Below are 16,887 nucleotides of genomic sequence, written 5' to 3' on the forward strand. Positions count from 1 at the left end.
ACTTTGAATGTGACTAACTGTGCCATGAAAACTGAACTAATCCACTCCACTTCTGATCAGATGATGCTTTAAAACATTTCTCATTCCATGCTTACTACTTTTTAAATAAAATCCTGCCAATGAGGACCCAGATTTGAATTAGGATCATTGTGAAATGGAGGGGAAATTAATTCCATCCCTTGGCCTCATTTTTCAACTATTGAAGGTGATATTCATACCTTGACGAGGCTACTTTCAGCAGGAAAATGTCACAGGGATAAAGGTTGAGTAGCCTCTGCTTTCCCACTGTGCATTATCATCTCAAACTTCGTTAACGCTCCTATGCTGAGCTGTGGTCATTTGAAGGCTGTGTTGGACTATGGGTTGGGGGGAGGTTGCTGTAAGTTCATCTCCCTATGACCTTCTTCCTGCTCTATACCTTCCTCTAAGCTGCTGTTCTTTCAACCTTTCTGGCAGAGGGCCATGTCAGTACTCTGCAACATAAAATAGAATGTGCTGCTTGCCATAAATACTCTCAATGGGCTGACCACAGTCAACCCTGAGTATCCTGAGCTGAAGGCTAAGATGGAAAGAAAAAACATCCTATAAGAGGACAAAGGCAAACTTCCATATTGTTCCTAACTTAAGAGAGTTTACCTTCTTTACATGTATGCTGATTTTTTCCCCTTAAATATCCCCTTCCCCTCAAAAATGTGTCCAATATTTGTCCCTGTCTTCATTGGTGATGTCACTTCATCTGTGTCATACCACTGTAGCCTTCATAGTTCTAATTAAAAAATACAGCCACAGCCAAAAAAAAATGTTGCTCAGCCCACCATAAACATGCATTCATACCATGGGCTAAACCAAAAATGAAGAAGCTATATCATGACTTAACACAATGTCTGAACCCAGCCAGACATATGAGTGGATAAACTGCTGAGAGTATTGCTGATGACATTAGTGGTCATTAAGGCATGGAACATAAACCTCAAAAATGAAACTTCCTAAAGAGGAGATTCAAAAGCATTTCAAAAAACATTTGAGATCAACTAGAACTTCACTGTGATAGTTTTACTGCCCTTTTCTGTGAAAGCTGCTCCACAGGAATGTCTGTAGTTCTCATCAGCAGACACTCATTCACTTATCAGAAATATTTCAGGGCTCTTGAAAATCATGATTGTTGCTATGTAGACCATGCCTATATTTCACTGGGAAGAGGAAATGCCAGAACAGCAGAGTAAAACTCAGACATCTTCTACTTCCACAAGGTTTATTCATCAGACTCCAAAAGCCACTACAGCTTTTAAGAATGGGCAACAGTTTAAGAGCAATTATAGCCTTTCTCCCATCTGATGAGTGCCAGAAATACATCCTGGGGGACCTTGAAGAGATGCCAATTGATAAAATGTTGGATCTGAGTGGCAGGCAAGTGAGACGGTTTCCTGTGTGTGTTTGCTCTTTCAGGGAGCTGGTCAAGCTGTACCTGAGCAACAACAAGCTGAATCATCTGCCCCCTGAGCTAGAACAGTTACAGAACCTTCAGATCTTGGCACTGGATTTCAACAACTTCCACACACTACCCCAAGTGGTGTGTACCTTGAAACAGCTGTGTATCCTTTATCTGGGCAATAATAAACTGGGAGACCTGCCTGCAGAGATGCATCAGCTCCAAAACCTCAAGACTTTATGGATCGAATCCAACCGCCTGCACCACCTGCCCAATGTGGTGTGTGAGCTGAAGCACCTCAAGACGCTGCATGCTGGATCCAATGCACTGCGCGTTCTGCCTGGACAGCTACAGTATCTGAAGGAATTGCGTACTATCTGGCTCTCCAGCAACTTGCTGGCCAATTTCCCACCAGTGCTTCTGCACATGCCCTTCCTGGAAGTGATTGATGTGGACTGCAATGCCATTCATGATTTCCCCGACCTTGTCCACCTGAGTGGTTTGAAATTGGTGATCTATGACCACAACCCCTGTAGAAATGCACCCAAGGTGGCTAAAGGGGTGCACAGGGTTGGGAGATGGTCGGAGGAGAGCCCTGAGCCTAGGAAGCGATCTGGGATGAACAAGGACAAAGGAATCGAGGACATCAACTGCCTGCTGCCTCCCCCTCCCCCTCTCTCCTGCAAACAGTCCAATTGAGCAACATTCCTCAACTACCAAAGACCAGAGAATTATTAGCACCTACATCCACCTTTCAGAAAAATAGAACAGGACACTTGGGGTGGCTTTTGTTTTTGCAGGCTTGCATGAAGGTGGCATCAGCAGAGTATCACTTGTTCCAGTGGTATGTATGTGTCTGTATGCCTGCACGTGCATAGTAGCTATGTGAACATTTGTAGCAAATGCATAGTTGAAAATATACTGTAGTTCAGAACAGAGCTGGCAATCAGCAGCTGTAATGTTATGTAACTGCTTCTTTTCCCAAGAATCCGAAGGGAAAACTAAAGCAACATACAGATGAATCAGATGTCGGGACAGACATTTTTTATTTCAACAGAATGTGGATGAATTTACAGCCTGTTTTTTCCCTGTAAAATAAACTATAGCACTGGACCCTTCATATTAGAGGCATTGTCTAGAAGCATTCTGAAAACATTTTGAAGCCTTTTCTCCTGTTTGTAATTATTAGTCAATACAAGTAAGCAAGTAAGTAAACATCTCAAACTATTTGCTATGTAAGTAAGGCCTTTGGGTTGGGATTAACTGGACTGTCAGATCCCAAAATGTTCTTAAGAATTACTAAAATCCATTTGAAGAAAAATGGTTCAGCATTGTTTCTCTCTCACTTTATTTAGGGCTTACCATGCTTCCATTTAATGTATTTATACCCATCACATGTTGTTAATTACAGTCCAGCTGAGAAATTTTTTTTTTTTTTTAAATGCTGTTTATGGAAAGTAAATCTCAGAAAGTCAACACTTAACCCACTGCTTGACTTTCTTGCAACAGCTCTCTATCCAAAGCATCCAGGTCAGGTTCGAATCCCTTTTTTCAGACTAGGGCAGCACTTTTAACCTATCTGGTGGGTGAGGACTGCAGAAAAGGGAGACAGCGAGTCAGCATGACTTCACTGGATAGGCAGAGCCAATGTTTTTCAGCATGGGACAGGGAGGAAATGGAAGGATGGCAATGACTTATTTTTCATTGCACACAGGAATGGAAACAAAATGGAAACATTTTGCTACCGTAATTTGGTGGCAGGAGCCTGGCATATTTTTGAGGCTGCAAATTGAGGCCTGGAAGGCTGCAGGAGGCCATGAAATGCTCATCTATTGCAGGTTTTCCTGTAGCAATTGGGTTTCCATAATTTTATGCAGCAATATTGATATGCTGTGGGTATTCCAGAACCAAGCACTGTTTCTTGATAAATTAGATGATCGATGTTAATAAAATGCTTTTCATCTAGGTAAGGATGGGCAAATTCAGGTATGAAGAGTAGCAACATTATTGAATAACGCGGTGAGTTCACTGGAAGACATGTTTTATTTCACTCTTTTTTTTGTATGGGTGTTAATGGAGGGAACGGGAAGCCTTTGAGCGGCTCGCTATGAATATTCCTCTCCTTAATCCCCCAAGTTAAAAAAAAAAAAAAAAGCCTGAAAACGTGCCATCAAAATTCAGGAATGTGATCATCAGCTTGCCCAGGGATACATGTCCACATTGTATCCATCCTTGAGGGTCTAACTTCTCTTTTTAGAAAAGACAACTACATTAATCCATGGGTCTGTAACTTCCAGGGCTGAATTACTACAATGTCTTCTACCTAGAAATTTCAACTCACATAAAACGCTACTTCATTTCTGAAAATCTATTGGGAGATGTTTGCATATTCACTGTATGTTATTATTTATTCCTAACTCATTTCGCTTTGATTTTAAAAACCTTGCATCAGATGGGACTCTGCCCTGCTTTGGGATCTAGCTTTCAACTACTATTAGGCATTTCTTAAGTCAACCAAACAATCAAGTTATTCACTTTAATCAGGGTTTTAAAATTAAGGAGCTTCTTTCCCAAGAATATATAGCAGGATGCAAAAAGTATGTTCAACCAGCTACTCTTCTGTGGCCCTCAGAGTGGGTGGGGCCCAAAATGTGTTCCCTTGCAAATACTTAGGGCACCCATTTCAGAATGCAGTCCTTCCAGTGCAACAGGAAGTCCAATGCAGCCATCATGCTGTCAGCTTTTTCCAGTTATGTATGACACAGAAAGCTGCATTATACCAAGACAGAACATTGACATATCAAGTTTCACAATCATTTTATGCCTATGAGCTCTTCTAGAGTGATACAAGCAAGACTCTTTCGCAGCCATAACAGATGTCAAGAGCTGAACCTGGAATCTTACTTGCTTTGAGTTTTCATACAGCCTACCAGAATGTTTTTTTCCACTTACAAAATAAAAGTATTCATTGTTCTCAGCCTTTGAAGTAACGTGTCAAATATGTAATTTATTTTCTCTACCCTGCTATTCTGTTTACGAATGCATTCTCAAAGTAAGACATCTCATCTATTCTATTCAGAAAGATGCTTCTGCCTGACTTAGGATAAACATCGTTATCTTTTCACCTCTTGCAAATCCTTGTCCAAGCTTCTAGGCTGCTTCACGTATCTTAAAATGTTGGCTAAACCGTCAAACTTTCATGTCAAATGCATCTGTTCTGATTAACAATACTATGAAACTACCATTTTGCTCCAATGAACGTGTCTTGCCTCCAAAATTTTAAAGGAAGTGTACCAAGAAAAACAAATTTGAAAGCCGAGCCCTCAACATTTTCACGTTTTAATTTTCACAATTGGCTTATCCACAAGTGGCACATTTTTCATAGTATTTTGTTAAAAATTCAAGTCTGCTTATCCATGGATGGGCTTACACACAAGTACATACAGGATATACAGATACTTTAAAAAAAGTATTACTATATTCGCAGATAAGCCCATCCGCAGATACCATTCACAGGTAAGCCGAATCCAATTTTTGGGGTGTATTTTGGCACCTAAAATTATCAGCTTATCCGGAAGTATATACGCTAATTAGGGCCCAAGTTGCACTTGCTGGTGCATAAAGTAAATCTACTGCAATAGCTTGTCTTTATTAATGTAAGGACAAGCAACCTGATGCTCTCCTGAAGTGTTCAGCTGTAACTTCCATAATTCCTTATTACTGGTCATATTGGCTGAGGCTGATGGGAGCTGATGAATATTCTTAAATGCAGTATTAAACATAAGATGCAATCTTTTGATTTTTAAATAATGATTCTGAACTCTGTTTATAAGATCAAGCTGCCCACTACAAATGTTTTGAGTAATATGTTTTTTTTACACTTTTCCAGGTTTAAGTGCACATTCAGTGGAACAATGATAGGAAAATAAAATATTAATATATTTCTATTTGAAATGTTTATTGTGAGTACTACACAAAGGAAACAGAGAAGGAGTACAGATGTTGTACAATGAATTGAGTGCTTTTTAAAAAACAATATAAGTTAAACCAAAACACTTATGCGCCAGTGCCAAACATGCCAATCCTTCTGTAATCTGCTAGAAGTACAACACAGTCTGAAAACCTCTGGTCCACGGGTTCTTCCTGAATGCAGAATGCTCAACAAGGGTAACGATCTGGTACTCGTTTCCTGAAAGCAGCAGCAGAATTCAGCACAAACAGCTGCTCGAGGACAGGACAGTATTTCTCTACTCAAGATGCTCAAGTTAATTATGAATCTCAATTTAGGTTTAATTAAGAAGTATTTGCTCATATTACCTGATAACACTAAATCATACAATACTGAAGCAATGTATGTAATTTTTAAACTGTAAAACATGGGTAGACAATCAAAAATGTCCTGTTCTTGCATCCTTTCCAATCACCCTAGATATCACCAAATTCCAAGGACCCTAGATCATATCACCAAATGAGAGTAATTTTTGGCCTTTTTAAACCAGTTTTTAAACCACAATCTACAATAGATATATTGAGTCTCCACCCATTAACCCAACTATTTCTCTTCAACTCCTCCCAACAGCCAACAATTTCAGCCTGTCTCTGGTGATATCACTGCATCTATGTCCTGCTCCCTGTTGCCCTCAGAAATCAAGACAGTAATTAGAAAAACATTCTGCTTGAAAATCACTGCCCAATCCCTCCAATTAGCTCAATCCCACACAAGTGCTGGAAAAGCTGCATTTTACCTTGGAGCGGCTTTAATGATGTCATCAACACGGAGAATGACTTCTGCTGCTTCAGCAGCACTTAGCAAAACCTGACGTTTCACTTGAAAGCTTTCAACAACTCCTAGACTTGCCATGTCTGCAATGGCAGCCTCTTTCATATCTTCAAGAGATTATAGAGAATTATTGACAATTTCATTTTTGTTGCTGTTGCAGATTTTAACTAATGATTATTAGGGTCAGCCATTTTATAAGCTTGTGGATCTAGCTACTTAGTGAACTGGAGAGGTAGAGCTCAGACATCCATTTAGAATTGAAGACTATGTCTCTGAGTTCACAACCAGCCCAGGAATGACATTTCATCAGAGAAATTTGAAATTTTGCACTAAGCTTCCATAATTTCTTGCCATGGCCATGTTTCCTAGGCCTATTTGAAGCCAAAGTTCAAAACACACAGAAGACATTAAGTTGCATTTGGGATTAGTATTAGAACTGAACTCACAATATTTTCCAATGAAATTTCTACAGCAATTTAATGGGAGTGGGGGGTGGGGGAAGACACAGGGATAGAAAATATTTTAACAGTTTCTCTTTTTTAGACAATGGGGTGTAAGAACTGCAGTTTAGCAGCTGATACCCATTGTTGTTCTTCCCACTCTTGCACTAAGATTTTATTAAAAACATAGACTTACCAAGTCCATAAGTATTTTTCCCTTCACTGTGGGCAGCTCGAAGTTGGGAAACCAGATCTGCACTATCATACCCAGCATTTTCAGCTATGATAGTTGGAAGCTAGAAAGATAAGGCCTTTGTTAAAGAAGTATTTGAAAGAATAAACCTGTTACATTACCAAACACCTACAAAAGTAATTCAAATATAAGATACCATGCAACAAATCTCAATACTACTCATTTACATTTAAATATTTTCAATCACAGCTAGGCTGCTAACTGTGGCACCGGATCAATTACAGCATTACTCCATTTCCAGACATACTCTTTTTAATTTGGCCTTTTACATTATTTGCTGTACATTGTTTTGATGGCTTCTTGGCAGAGAAATGGTTCAGAATATTAATCATTAATAAAAAAAATTTCAAGATTCATGGAAGAAGTAACTCATCCCACAAAGCTGTATGCTGATTTCTCCAGAGTTGTAACACTCAATAGGCAGGAAAAACCAACCAACCACAAAAACCAGGGAAGGGATGAGGCAGACATCCCTTGTCTGGCCTTTTCCATAGCTTTATATATTCTAATACCATTAACTGGACAGGAGCTTACCGTACTTAGAGCCTTAGCAAAAGACTCCATTGCTAATGATTCTTTGCCAGGGGTTCTTTTTGCAAGCTCCCACACTGCATTAGCCATTAACATCTCTGAACAGCCTGAAAATTTGAAAAACCAAATCTTAGCCAATTTGAGCAAATACTTAAGAATCTTTGCATTGAAGAAAACGTAGATTATAAAGTATGAATATTCACCTCCACCATACACAGTTCTAGTATCTTTGACAGTCTGGGCAAGAACACAGAGTGCATCATGCAGAGACCTTTCAGCCTCATCTATGATTTGCTGTGTTGCACCACGTAAGACGATGGTGCAAGCTTCACCTAAGGATCAAAAAAGGGAAAGATATGTAAATTTAAAGAATCTTAAAAAAAACAAAACTGTGGTTCAGATTATTAGCTGATACATAAGCACTAGTTCAAAAGTTACTTGTATCAAGCCTGATGCTAACAGTCTAATTGGCTTTTATGCTACATAATACTTTCATAAATTCTATCTTAGGTGGGAAGACCAAATCTCAGCATACACAGTCCTTTCTGAACAGATATGGGGTGGAGCATCTAATGATCCACAGTTCTACAGAAGGAGCGGCATGCATCATCACTTCCTTACTACTGGGCTTACCAACTCCACTGCAGCCGATAGGCCAGAAATACAATGATATCATTCATATATGTTATGGTGCAGAGGTGTTATGAGAGTATGGTGCATCAGTGTGAATTCACTGGCTCTCTCCACAAATGATCAAGTATTAGTTTTACATTCTCTTGTTGTTTTTAATTTTGTATCTTTTCCCTATTTTGGTCTGATCAACTGCACAGTAATAGTAATAGTTTATAAATAATTGGAGTAGGATAGTTGTGTCCAACATTTAGTGGTTTAAGAATAACTGGAGAATAGGATTGCTCAATCCATCTTACCCATAGCAACTCCAGAGAAATGAATAAGTTTATCTTCACCAATCATGACCTCTTCAATCAGCTTGCAGCTTCCTAGCTTTACTAGTTCTGGATGATCAAAAGTTGAAGCAATTTCGCCACCTAAGAAATTCAAGTTCACATAAACTATTTTTACTTGCACAATAATCCAATAATGAGTTTATAAAATTTTATCTTCCCAAATTGCTAAAATACACAACTATAAAGCAAAGATGCACTGTCTTCCTAAGTATCTCTGATAGCTTTATGAAGAAATGGCGACACTACAGCTACACTACTTCTCCTTTTCCAGACTGTTATGAAGAAATTCTCTTCTATCCAAAAGAATAGAAAAATTCTAATAGCCCACTTTGATTATTTGACAATGTCCAGCATCCTCTCTGATGCTTTAATAGATTTTTTTTTATAACCTGAAGACCAATTTTTAAAAATAGGGCACTATGTAATTATAATAATTCCTGATGAATAACATAAGAAATCAACAAGGAACAGTGCTAAAAAGAAATTGTAGTTCAATACAACTGAAAGGCAAGAAGCCTTTGCACAAGGGAAAGGCACTACCTCTGTTTATGTATTCTTAAGCTTTGAGGATTTTTTTTTTCAGGTATCAGGAAATAGTCTACTAATTCTTTGTTTTACTTTCTCTATCCCATTTCCTCCATATTTGAAAGGTAGATAGTGAAAATATTTCAAAGGCAAATATTTCAAAGGTAAATAGTGAAAATCAGCACCAATTGTAGGATAGATTACTCTTTACATACCTGTCACAAGAGCCAGACGTTCAACTCCAGAAAAATCTGCATGTTCAATTGCCATAACTCCAGCAGCAGCAAACATCTGTTCAGGGTAGTTATAAATCAACTGCCTGTAACAGAAATGTACAGTATTCCTAATCACATGGCAGGCACTGTGATTATTCTTCATCTGTTATATCTTAACAGAACCCTTCCTAATACATGCAAAAGCAGAATAGGTAATCCAGTCTAGTACCCTCCAGATATATGGGAGTATCTACATGCAGTTGAACTAGGACAACCCTTACAGATCAAACCAATCATCAATATGACAAGTCTTTCGGTACTGCAAGGAGAAATTAGTCTATTCTTCACAAGCAACTAATATTCAGATATGTACAGAAATTATAATTAATGGCCACTGATAGACACACTCATTAAGTTTTGGTTGGAGGGATGAGTGTTCTCAGTAGCTTCAAGAACACGCAAAGTATGAACTATTTACTGATTGACCAATAAAATTAAGAACAATGTATTTGTTTTTGGGTATCTATGTAATATGCTTTAGAATATAAGTACAAGTTATAACCATTCGCATCAGACAGAAAATCAATGCAGAAAAGGATGCGGCATCCACAGGGAGAGGGAAGTATCAAAACAGGTAACATGGCAAATACAGTGTCACAATGCAAACTTGACTGATGCATGCAACATCAATGCACATACAAAACAGGTGGGGTTTGGCTGCAATATTATGTCTACCATCTTGCCTATTTTGAAACCCTCCAGTAAAGCTGCTTGGGACACAATCTAACTATTACCATGCATCATGGTAATACAGCGGTTTCCAAAGTCTTCCTCCAATAAACAGAATGGTTCTGTCTGCAAAAGTTTCCAACACAATGCAGCATTTTCTTTGGCAAAACAGACAAGGATGCAAAGTCTAATGATTCCCCTTCCATTAACTCCTCCCACTAAAGCTGCTGCTCCAAAATAACTGGGTGTTTTTGTCCTGAGAGCTGCAAAGAGAAGATAAATAATCTACTTTTATCCCCGTGGGAACATTCTGAATGGAAGTCAAGCTGGAGATACTAATAGTGAAACTGAAACTCTAAATCAGTGATTCTCAACCTCAGCAATTTTAAGATGTGTGGACCAGAATTCCCCAGCCAGCATGTCCACACATCTTGTAAGTTGCTGAGGTTGACAAACACTGCTCTAAATCTTGCCAATTACATAGCAGCAAGCTTGTCAGCCATGATATAACTGAACAGCCCAATTGTTTGGCAAGATACATACCTGTTGATAAAACAGTTTATTCCATGCTTTAGAATACGCTCAACCTTCTCCTTCATTTTCTCCTTTTCTGCTTGTTCTATTTCTGCTATCTTTGCTGTAGAATCCACTCTTACACGGGAGCCAAATATCTAAATCAAATGATAACGATGGTAACATTAACTAAAATGTCAATAGTTTTGATTATATTAAATGTACCATGAAACTCGCTTACCTTAATTTTATCAGTATCCATGCCAGTATTTGCAATAAGTATCTTTGCGTTTTCAATTCTTTTGGGTTGATTAACTCCAATTTTTTTATCCAACAGAAAACCTGAAAATAGTTTGCAGGTTACAGCAATAAATGATTAGATTAAGTGATCTGATTTAAATGTTTGATAAAATTGCAGCTTCAGTTTCTCATTACTACATCCCTGGTGACAAATATATAATCTCTGACTGAAGATTGTTTTTTCTCAGCTGCCTTCTAAATGCACTGAACTTCATACGTAAGAATTTTGAAAGGTCTGATCTGCAGTAATGAAAACTCAAACATCTATTCCTGATATAGTTATAGCTTTAAGACAGCTTGGTATACATGTTCCAAATCATACATAAGCTGAGAAATACATAAATGAGAAAAAATTAATGTTACAGAGAGCTACATAATTCCTCAAGAATAAGCTCTCAAGGGACATAACACTAAAACCTAGCTGTGCCATACAACAGTCAATGAATATAAAATATCAACATCTTTAATTGTCTCTTTTCATATCAAAAGACACTGATTATCACTTAAATTCATATAATTCTACTAGGCACTTCTATTAAGCAGAACTCTGAGTATAATAATAAACACAGTAACATGAATTAAGTATCTTTAAACACATGTGGCTTACATAAATTTGTATGCAAAAGCACACAGAGAAGGGAAAACATATTTTTTATCAAGATGACATTGGCACATTTTTTGCAACTTGTTAGCTCTTTAATTTCTAAAAATAAAAAACTGCCTGAATTCATGTTATCTAATTCAGCTTGCTGCATGTAATTATTCACATATAGCTCTTCACAATATAGAATATAACCTGTACACGGTAAACCAGACTGAAAGTGCATTCTCAGGATCAAAATATATTGGGAGTTCCCTAAGCTTCTTAAATGAGAATAGCTTGTGGTTAATTTTAGATGCTTAATCAATCATGCATCTGTGTAAACCAGTTTGTGTCACAAAGAACCACATATTCTGTTTGTGGAACTATTCAGAAAGCAACACAAAACTGCTCCCTCTCCTGGGTATGTTTCACAGCAACAAGATTAATTTTGTATCCTGATCTATGACCAAAATAAAATTGATTGACTGACAAGATTAATTTCAGTAATCTGGTTCTTAAAGCAGAAACAATGACAACTTGCTTTTAGATCTTATCAAATAATAGTGCTATTTTGTTTATTTGGTTAACTGGGATTTTTCTTTAATGATACTCTTACTACTGAAGTCCGCAATAAGCACTGCCATGTTTTACTGCAGCTACATCTTGCTCTATCATGCAATTCATTAAAATGGCTCTCAATAAATATAATACCTTCATCCAAGTAAGAGTCTATAAGACTTCCTCCTAACTTCTTGATGACATGAATAGCTTCCAGGTTTCCAGACCCTTTCAGCCTAAGGACAGCATCTACAGCAAGTTTTGCAAAATGCTCTTTATGATGAGTAAGCAGTTTTGAAGACAGCGTTGTTTCTGCAATGTTCATTAAATCTTGATGAAACCTGGCTTCATTTTTACTGAAAAAACAGAAAAAAACATGATCAGGATCACCAACAGAAAATTACTTCTCAGCCCCAAGCCAATGTACAAAATCTATATGTAAACAGGGAAGTCTCATCCTCCGCTTTCCAAAAATTTATCAGTATGACCAGTTGTTTCCAGAATGTATAAAAACACATTAGCACTTCGAAACATTGGGAAAAAATAGCAAGAAATCCCACCAGAATTTCTAGAATCCCAATAGATTCCTGCTAGTGTGTCTTATCATTCTTGCACTTCAGACAGTGAGATTTAAATACATTGCTTGCTGAGATAACTGAACTGAATTCACTCACAGGATATTGTTCCCAAAGGATGAACTTTGCAGTACCAAAAATCCACAAACACCAAATGTTACAAAGCTTCATCTTCTCTTATTCACATCCTCCTTAATTTACTGTATTTAACTGTGAAGTAAATTGTTGCATCCTGGAACAGACCACTTTCATAATTCTTACCCCAAATACTGAATAATCATCTAGAGAACAAAAACATCCAGGCTACATCCGCTCTATGTGGTGACAGTAAGAGTTTACAGTGCAGTGGATGGAGAGTGAAATATATAAGACAAGGAAAATGGCAGGTTGCATACGATTAATGCTTGCTTTAGTTTCCACAGGCATATATGCTACAGAATTCTGAACATTTTAGCCGAAGTTATAGGATGTATTTTGATAGAATGCTACAGTAAAGATGCATTGTTTCAAATCCTTCCACAATAGAAAAGATCAATCAAGTGCTAAGCACTATTTTCTACAAACCTTTCTTATTAGAGATACATTTGACTTCAACAGTCTGATATACAAATGCTGCTTTGTTTGTGGCTATACTAACCCATTATCCACAGCTGACTTCACCAAGGCTTCTCTGGCTGATCTTGTGGCTTCTCTCCAACCAGCAATAATGGTCTGAGGATGGATTTTCCTTGCAATCAATAGTTCTGCCTCCTATTAATGAAATATATATTGTTTATCTGAGTAAAATAGTTTGTTTTCATCCTGAACTTATGCAGGGACATCCACTATTCTTCTGTTGAACATCATGTAGTTGTCCCAGTGCTGTACTGGATGAAATCCAAACTTTAAAAGGCTATTTGGATTTTTCTCTTTTGCTTAATTGTTACATTTCAAAAATTACACCAAATGGTTAATACAATTAACACTAATGGTTAATTGATAGTATCTACTTTTCTAATATAATATAAAAATATACAAATGTTTTCTCCTCAGGTTATATAGTACCTATTATAAATTGTCTAGCACAGGACTACTTTTCACATTAAAGCCTCAGTGATTTAGGTGCTATTTTTGAAAAAAAAAGTTGAAAATTGGTGTCTCAATAGAGTTATAATTTTTGATTAAAAACAAAGATATAACAACATATATAAAAACAGCATTTACTCTTAGCAATTCAGCTGCCAGAACAGTTACTGAAGTAGTTCCATCACCAACTTCATCATCTTGAACCTTGGACATATCTGTAAATATAATATTTTATAATTAAAATATTTCTTATTTGTTAGATAGGGACCTCTACAGGAGGCCTATGCAGTGCTTTTCATTCAAAAGGAAGAGTGCTGTGGAGTGTGTATGTGTGTGCACACTGCACACATTGCCAACTCCTTAATCTGAGCACATTTGCCCTGGACCCCACTACAGCTGTGGAGAACAGCTGCATGATCCTCAGTAAAGACTGTAGCTGCTTTAGGGAACTGCTGGCAAATATTGCACAATCACCCCCATTTACTCCAAACCACTTTTCCCTCTTTGAATCCAGCACTCTGCACAGTCTCATTGTACAGATAACAGAAGTGTCACAGCATAAGCAAAGCTATGCAGATTGTTGAATCTCATAAGCAGAGATGAGGTCTTTACCAAGTTGCTCTTGTTATCATGACTAATAAAAGCAGAATTACCTAAGGCACATTGTATGTTCAGCTTTTCTTGACAAATAATTCTAGCTGCCTGGGAGCACAAAATCAGTTCAGAGTAAGATGATATAGCAAAATTGAGGAAGCTACAGTTTTTACCAGAAGCAGAAAATCTACAGCTTTATAAAGTACTAAAAAAAATGTATCTGAATAATATCGTTAGACATACATACCAACCAAAACTTTAGCTGCGGGATTATCAACTCCAATTGATTTTAAGATTGTTGCACCATCATTTGTCACTGTCACTGTCCCCTCTCTTCCAGTACTCAGAAGAATCTTGTCCTGCAAGTTCCAAATTTGTGACTATAAAATACCAGATTCAAAATACTAACAATGACAAAAAAGTACTCTTCAAAAGTTACAGAATCTTACCATGCCTTTAGGCCCCAAAGTGCTTTTAACTAGGTCTCCAATAGCAATAGCTCCAACAAAAGAGGACTGTAATACAAATAGGTCAATAAACATGACTTTATTCAGCATGAATTCAGGTTTTCAAAAATAAATACATTTCAACTTTAAAGCTGCTACAGTTACTAGAATAAACCAGTGACAGACTTACTAAACGAGCTGTTTCTGCTTTCTCCTCATCAGCACCAGCCTTGAAGATGTTCACAGGGGCGAGTGACATCGATGCCTGAATAGCAAACAGTTATCAGGATGACATAAACCACATTGCATAAAGCAATTTACAAGGTGCTTCACTAGTAACTATGGTATTTTTTTGATATGTGAATGTTAGAGCACCTAACCTTTTAATGTTACAGCAACTGATTTTAAAACAGAAGTTAAATTTTTGAAGTTCAATTAGACCAAGGGTTAAGAATAATATAATCTCAACTTGCTTTCACCAATACTATTTTTCATGCATAATCTGTTTTTTTAATTTATATTTACCATCCATTCATAATATTAGCCATGTTGTTTCTAAATTGCTTACATCTTGAGCATGTTTATACAGTATACTTTGTTTTAAAGACAGGATGAAAGGGATTTTTTTTTTTGAAAAAACAGACTAGAGTTAGCAACATGAAGTTGTTCAGAAAATGTAACAGGATTCAAATTTCCAAGATTACCTAAATCTCTGAAAAGGATTTCTCTATCGGCAAGAGTGGGCTTTTCCGTGCAAGCAGTTTATGCAGAGCCAAACTATTTACAAGACGGCGCAAGGGAATGCAGCAGGTCTCTTTTTTTGTCTCTAACAACTACAGACGGGACCGGCTTACTTCACTGATTGGCCGTATGGGAATGGCAGAAAAACTCTGGCGGACAGAATATATTCTAGATTACGATTCGAAATTACACCTACTCCTCAAATTAAGGAAAGAAATTCACATCCTCAGCGGCGGTGGAGGAAGTCAAGACGGGAGGGGCCCTCTGTCCGCCGTCCCCAACTCGGTTCTTCCCGGATATGCCGACTGCTATTCCCATTCCCATCCCCATCATCCCTAACCAGCACGGCACCGAGTCTCGCCGGCTGGGAATGATGAGAGTCGAGTCTTGCTGAGGAAAGATTACAGCTCAGGGGCCTAACATCCCCAGCCCATCTTGCCGAGCCCGTCCCCTGCGAGCAGTTCTGGAATCTTCCATCTCCCCTCCCGCCGAAATGGCCTACGATCCCCACCGAGAAGGCGCTGCGTTCTCCCTCCCTCCGCTGCAGTGAAAAACCCCCAGCACTGCGCCAAGACTCACCATAGTGACGAAGCTCTCAAGGCTGCCGCTTGAATCTCTCTAGCCGCCTCGTGTCTGGGGATACAGCCACCCGCTCCTGCCCAAGATCGGATCCACCGAGCGCCGGAAATGACGCACAACACCCGCTCCTCGCCTCCGGATGAGAAAGTTGCATGTCGGGAGATGTAGTTCTGCGGCCCATATCCTCGGCTCAGCGGTCGTTAGGCTATTTGTGACCTCACAACGGTTTTTCTCTGTATGGCAGTCGCGTGAGCGCTACATTTTGCATCGCGCGCAGATGAGCCTGGTTGCTACGGTTGGTACTTTAGTTTCTCTATCACAACTCCCCTTCTAGCTTCTTGTAATACAGAAAAGAAACGACATCAGAAGTCTGTCTTATAGTAGTTCTTTTAGAGAAAGCGGAAAAAAATCCACTGTAGTTGTAGTACACACACAACGCTAAACTTGGTTTAGCTCTCCTTGACTTATTCCATGCATAACAGCTGCCTAGGCCCACATTACGTCCTGAGCCATAAACAATCAAAGCATATTGTGGCTTAGCGTGTGGATATTTCAGTCTCTGAGATACGCCATAAAAATATGAAACGTATTTTGTAAGTGTATTAAAGCAACCATTTACTAATCACAGAATCCACAACTTTTCCCTTTCTGCCTGACGTTTTGCAGTTTGTGAAATAAACTTCAGAGGACAGGCTGTTAGTTAATCCATTTAAACAATTTCATTAATCAACTCCCAAGTAAGTATGCATAAGACTGAAACCTAAACAGACTTTGGTCAATTAACTTTTAAAAAATGTTAATAAAAATTGTTAATGTATCAAGCATAACAGAAGCAATGCTGTGATAGCATATAAATCACAGCAGCTGCCAAGTAAAATTTCACTTGAGAAGACTCAAACTAAAAGCCAGTATCTCTACTAGGTAGCATCTCACCTCCCAGAATAATTTGTCTGAAAAAAGGTGCTATTTATGTAATTAAGCAATTAATAAATCTTCAACAGTTATAAGCCTGTCTGGAATTACATGTTAATCATGGAGACACAGCCTGATACGCAGGACAGTG

General features: G+C 38.1%; 2 protein-coding genes across 2 annotated transcripts; one reads left to right on the top strand and one right to left on the bottom strand.

Annotated features, from left to right (window-relative positions):
- Window positions 1-1,291: 1,291 nt before the first annotated feature.
- On the top strand, window positions 1,292-2,128 carry LRRC10 (leucine rich repeat containing 10). Its single transcript, XM_063309342.1, has one exon. It carries the CDS (start codon window positions 1,292-1,294, stop codon window positions 2,126-2,128), a length of 837 nt encoding a protein of 278 aa, XP_063165412.1.
- A 3,242-nt stretch (window positions 2,129-5,370) lies between these two features.
- On the bottom strand, window positions 5,371-15,950 carry CCT2 (chaperonin containing TCP1 subunit 2). The gene is made up of 16 exons (XM_063309149.1): window positions 15,825-15,950; window positions 14,695-14,769; window positions 14,508-14,573; window positions 14,306-14,417; window positions 13,603-13,679; window positions 13,037-13,149; window positions 11,978-12,180; window positions 10,625-10,725; window positions 10,414-10,541; window positions 9,142-9,245; window positions 8,363-8,482; window positions 7,637-7,765; window positions 7,437-7,540; window positions 6,846-6,945; window positions 6,175-6,316; window positions 5,371-5,618 (listed from the first exon to the last, which is right to left on the bottom strand). The coding sequence occupies exons 1-16, from the start codon at window positions 15,825-15,827 to the stop codon at window positions 5,588-5,590; spliced, it is 1,608 nt and encodes a 535-aa protein (XP_063165219.1). The 5' UTR covers window positions 15,828-15,950; the 3' UTR covers window positions 5,371-5,587.
- Between the last annotated feature and the right edge of the window lie 937 nt (window positions 15,951-16,887).

Source organism: Candoia aspera, chromosome 7 (assembly GCF_035149785.1).
Source record: "Candoia aspera isolate rCanAsp1 chromosome 7, rCanAsp1.hap2, whole genome shotgun sequence".
Taxonomy (NCBI): domain Eukaryota; kingdom Metazoa; phylum Chordata; class Lepidosauria; order Squamata; family Boidae; genus Candoia; species Candoia aspera.

Coding starts and splice junctions, on each gene's coding strand:
- LRRC10 (XM_063309342.1), top strand. CDS start 1,292: ATGGGCAACAGTTTAAGAGCAATTATAGCCTTTCTCCCATCTGATGAG.
- CCT2 (XM_063309149.1), bottom strand. Junction 13,150..13,602: donor TGGCAGCTGAATTGCTAAGA/GTAAATGCTGTT, acceptor TTTCATTAATAG/GAGGCAGAACTATTGATTGC. Junction 7,766..8,362: donor TTTCTCTGGAGTTGCTATGG/GTAAGATGGATT, acceptor TTTGATCCTTAG/GTGAAGCTTGCACCATCGTC.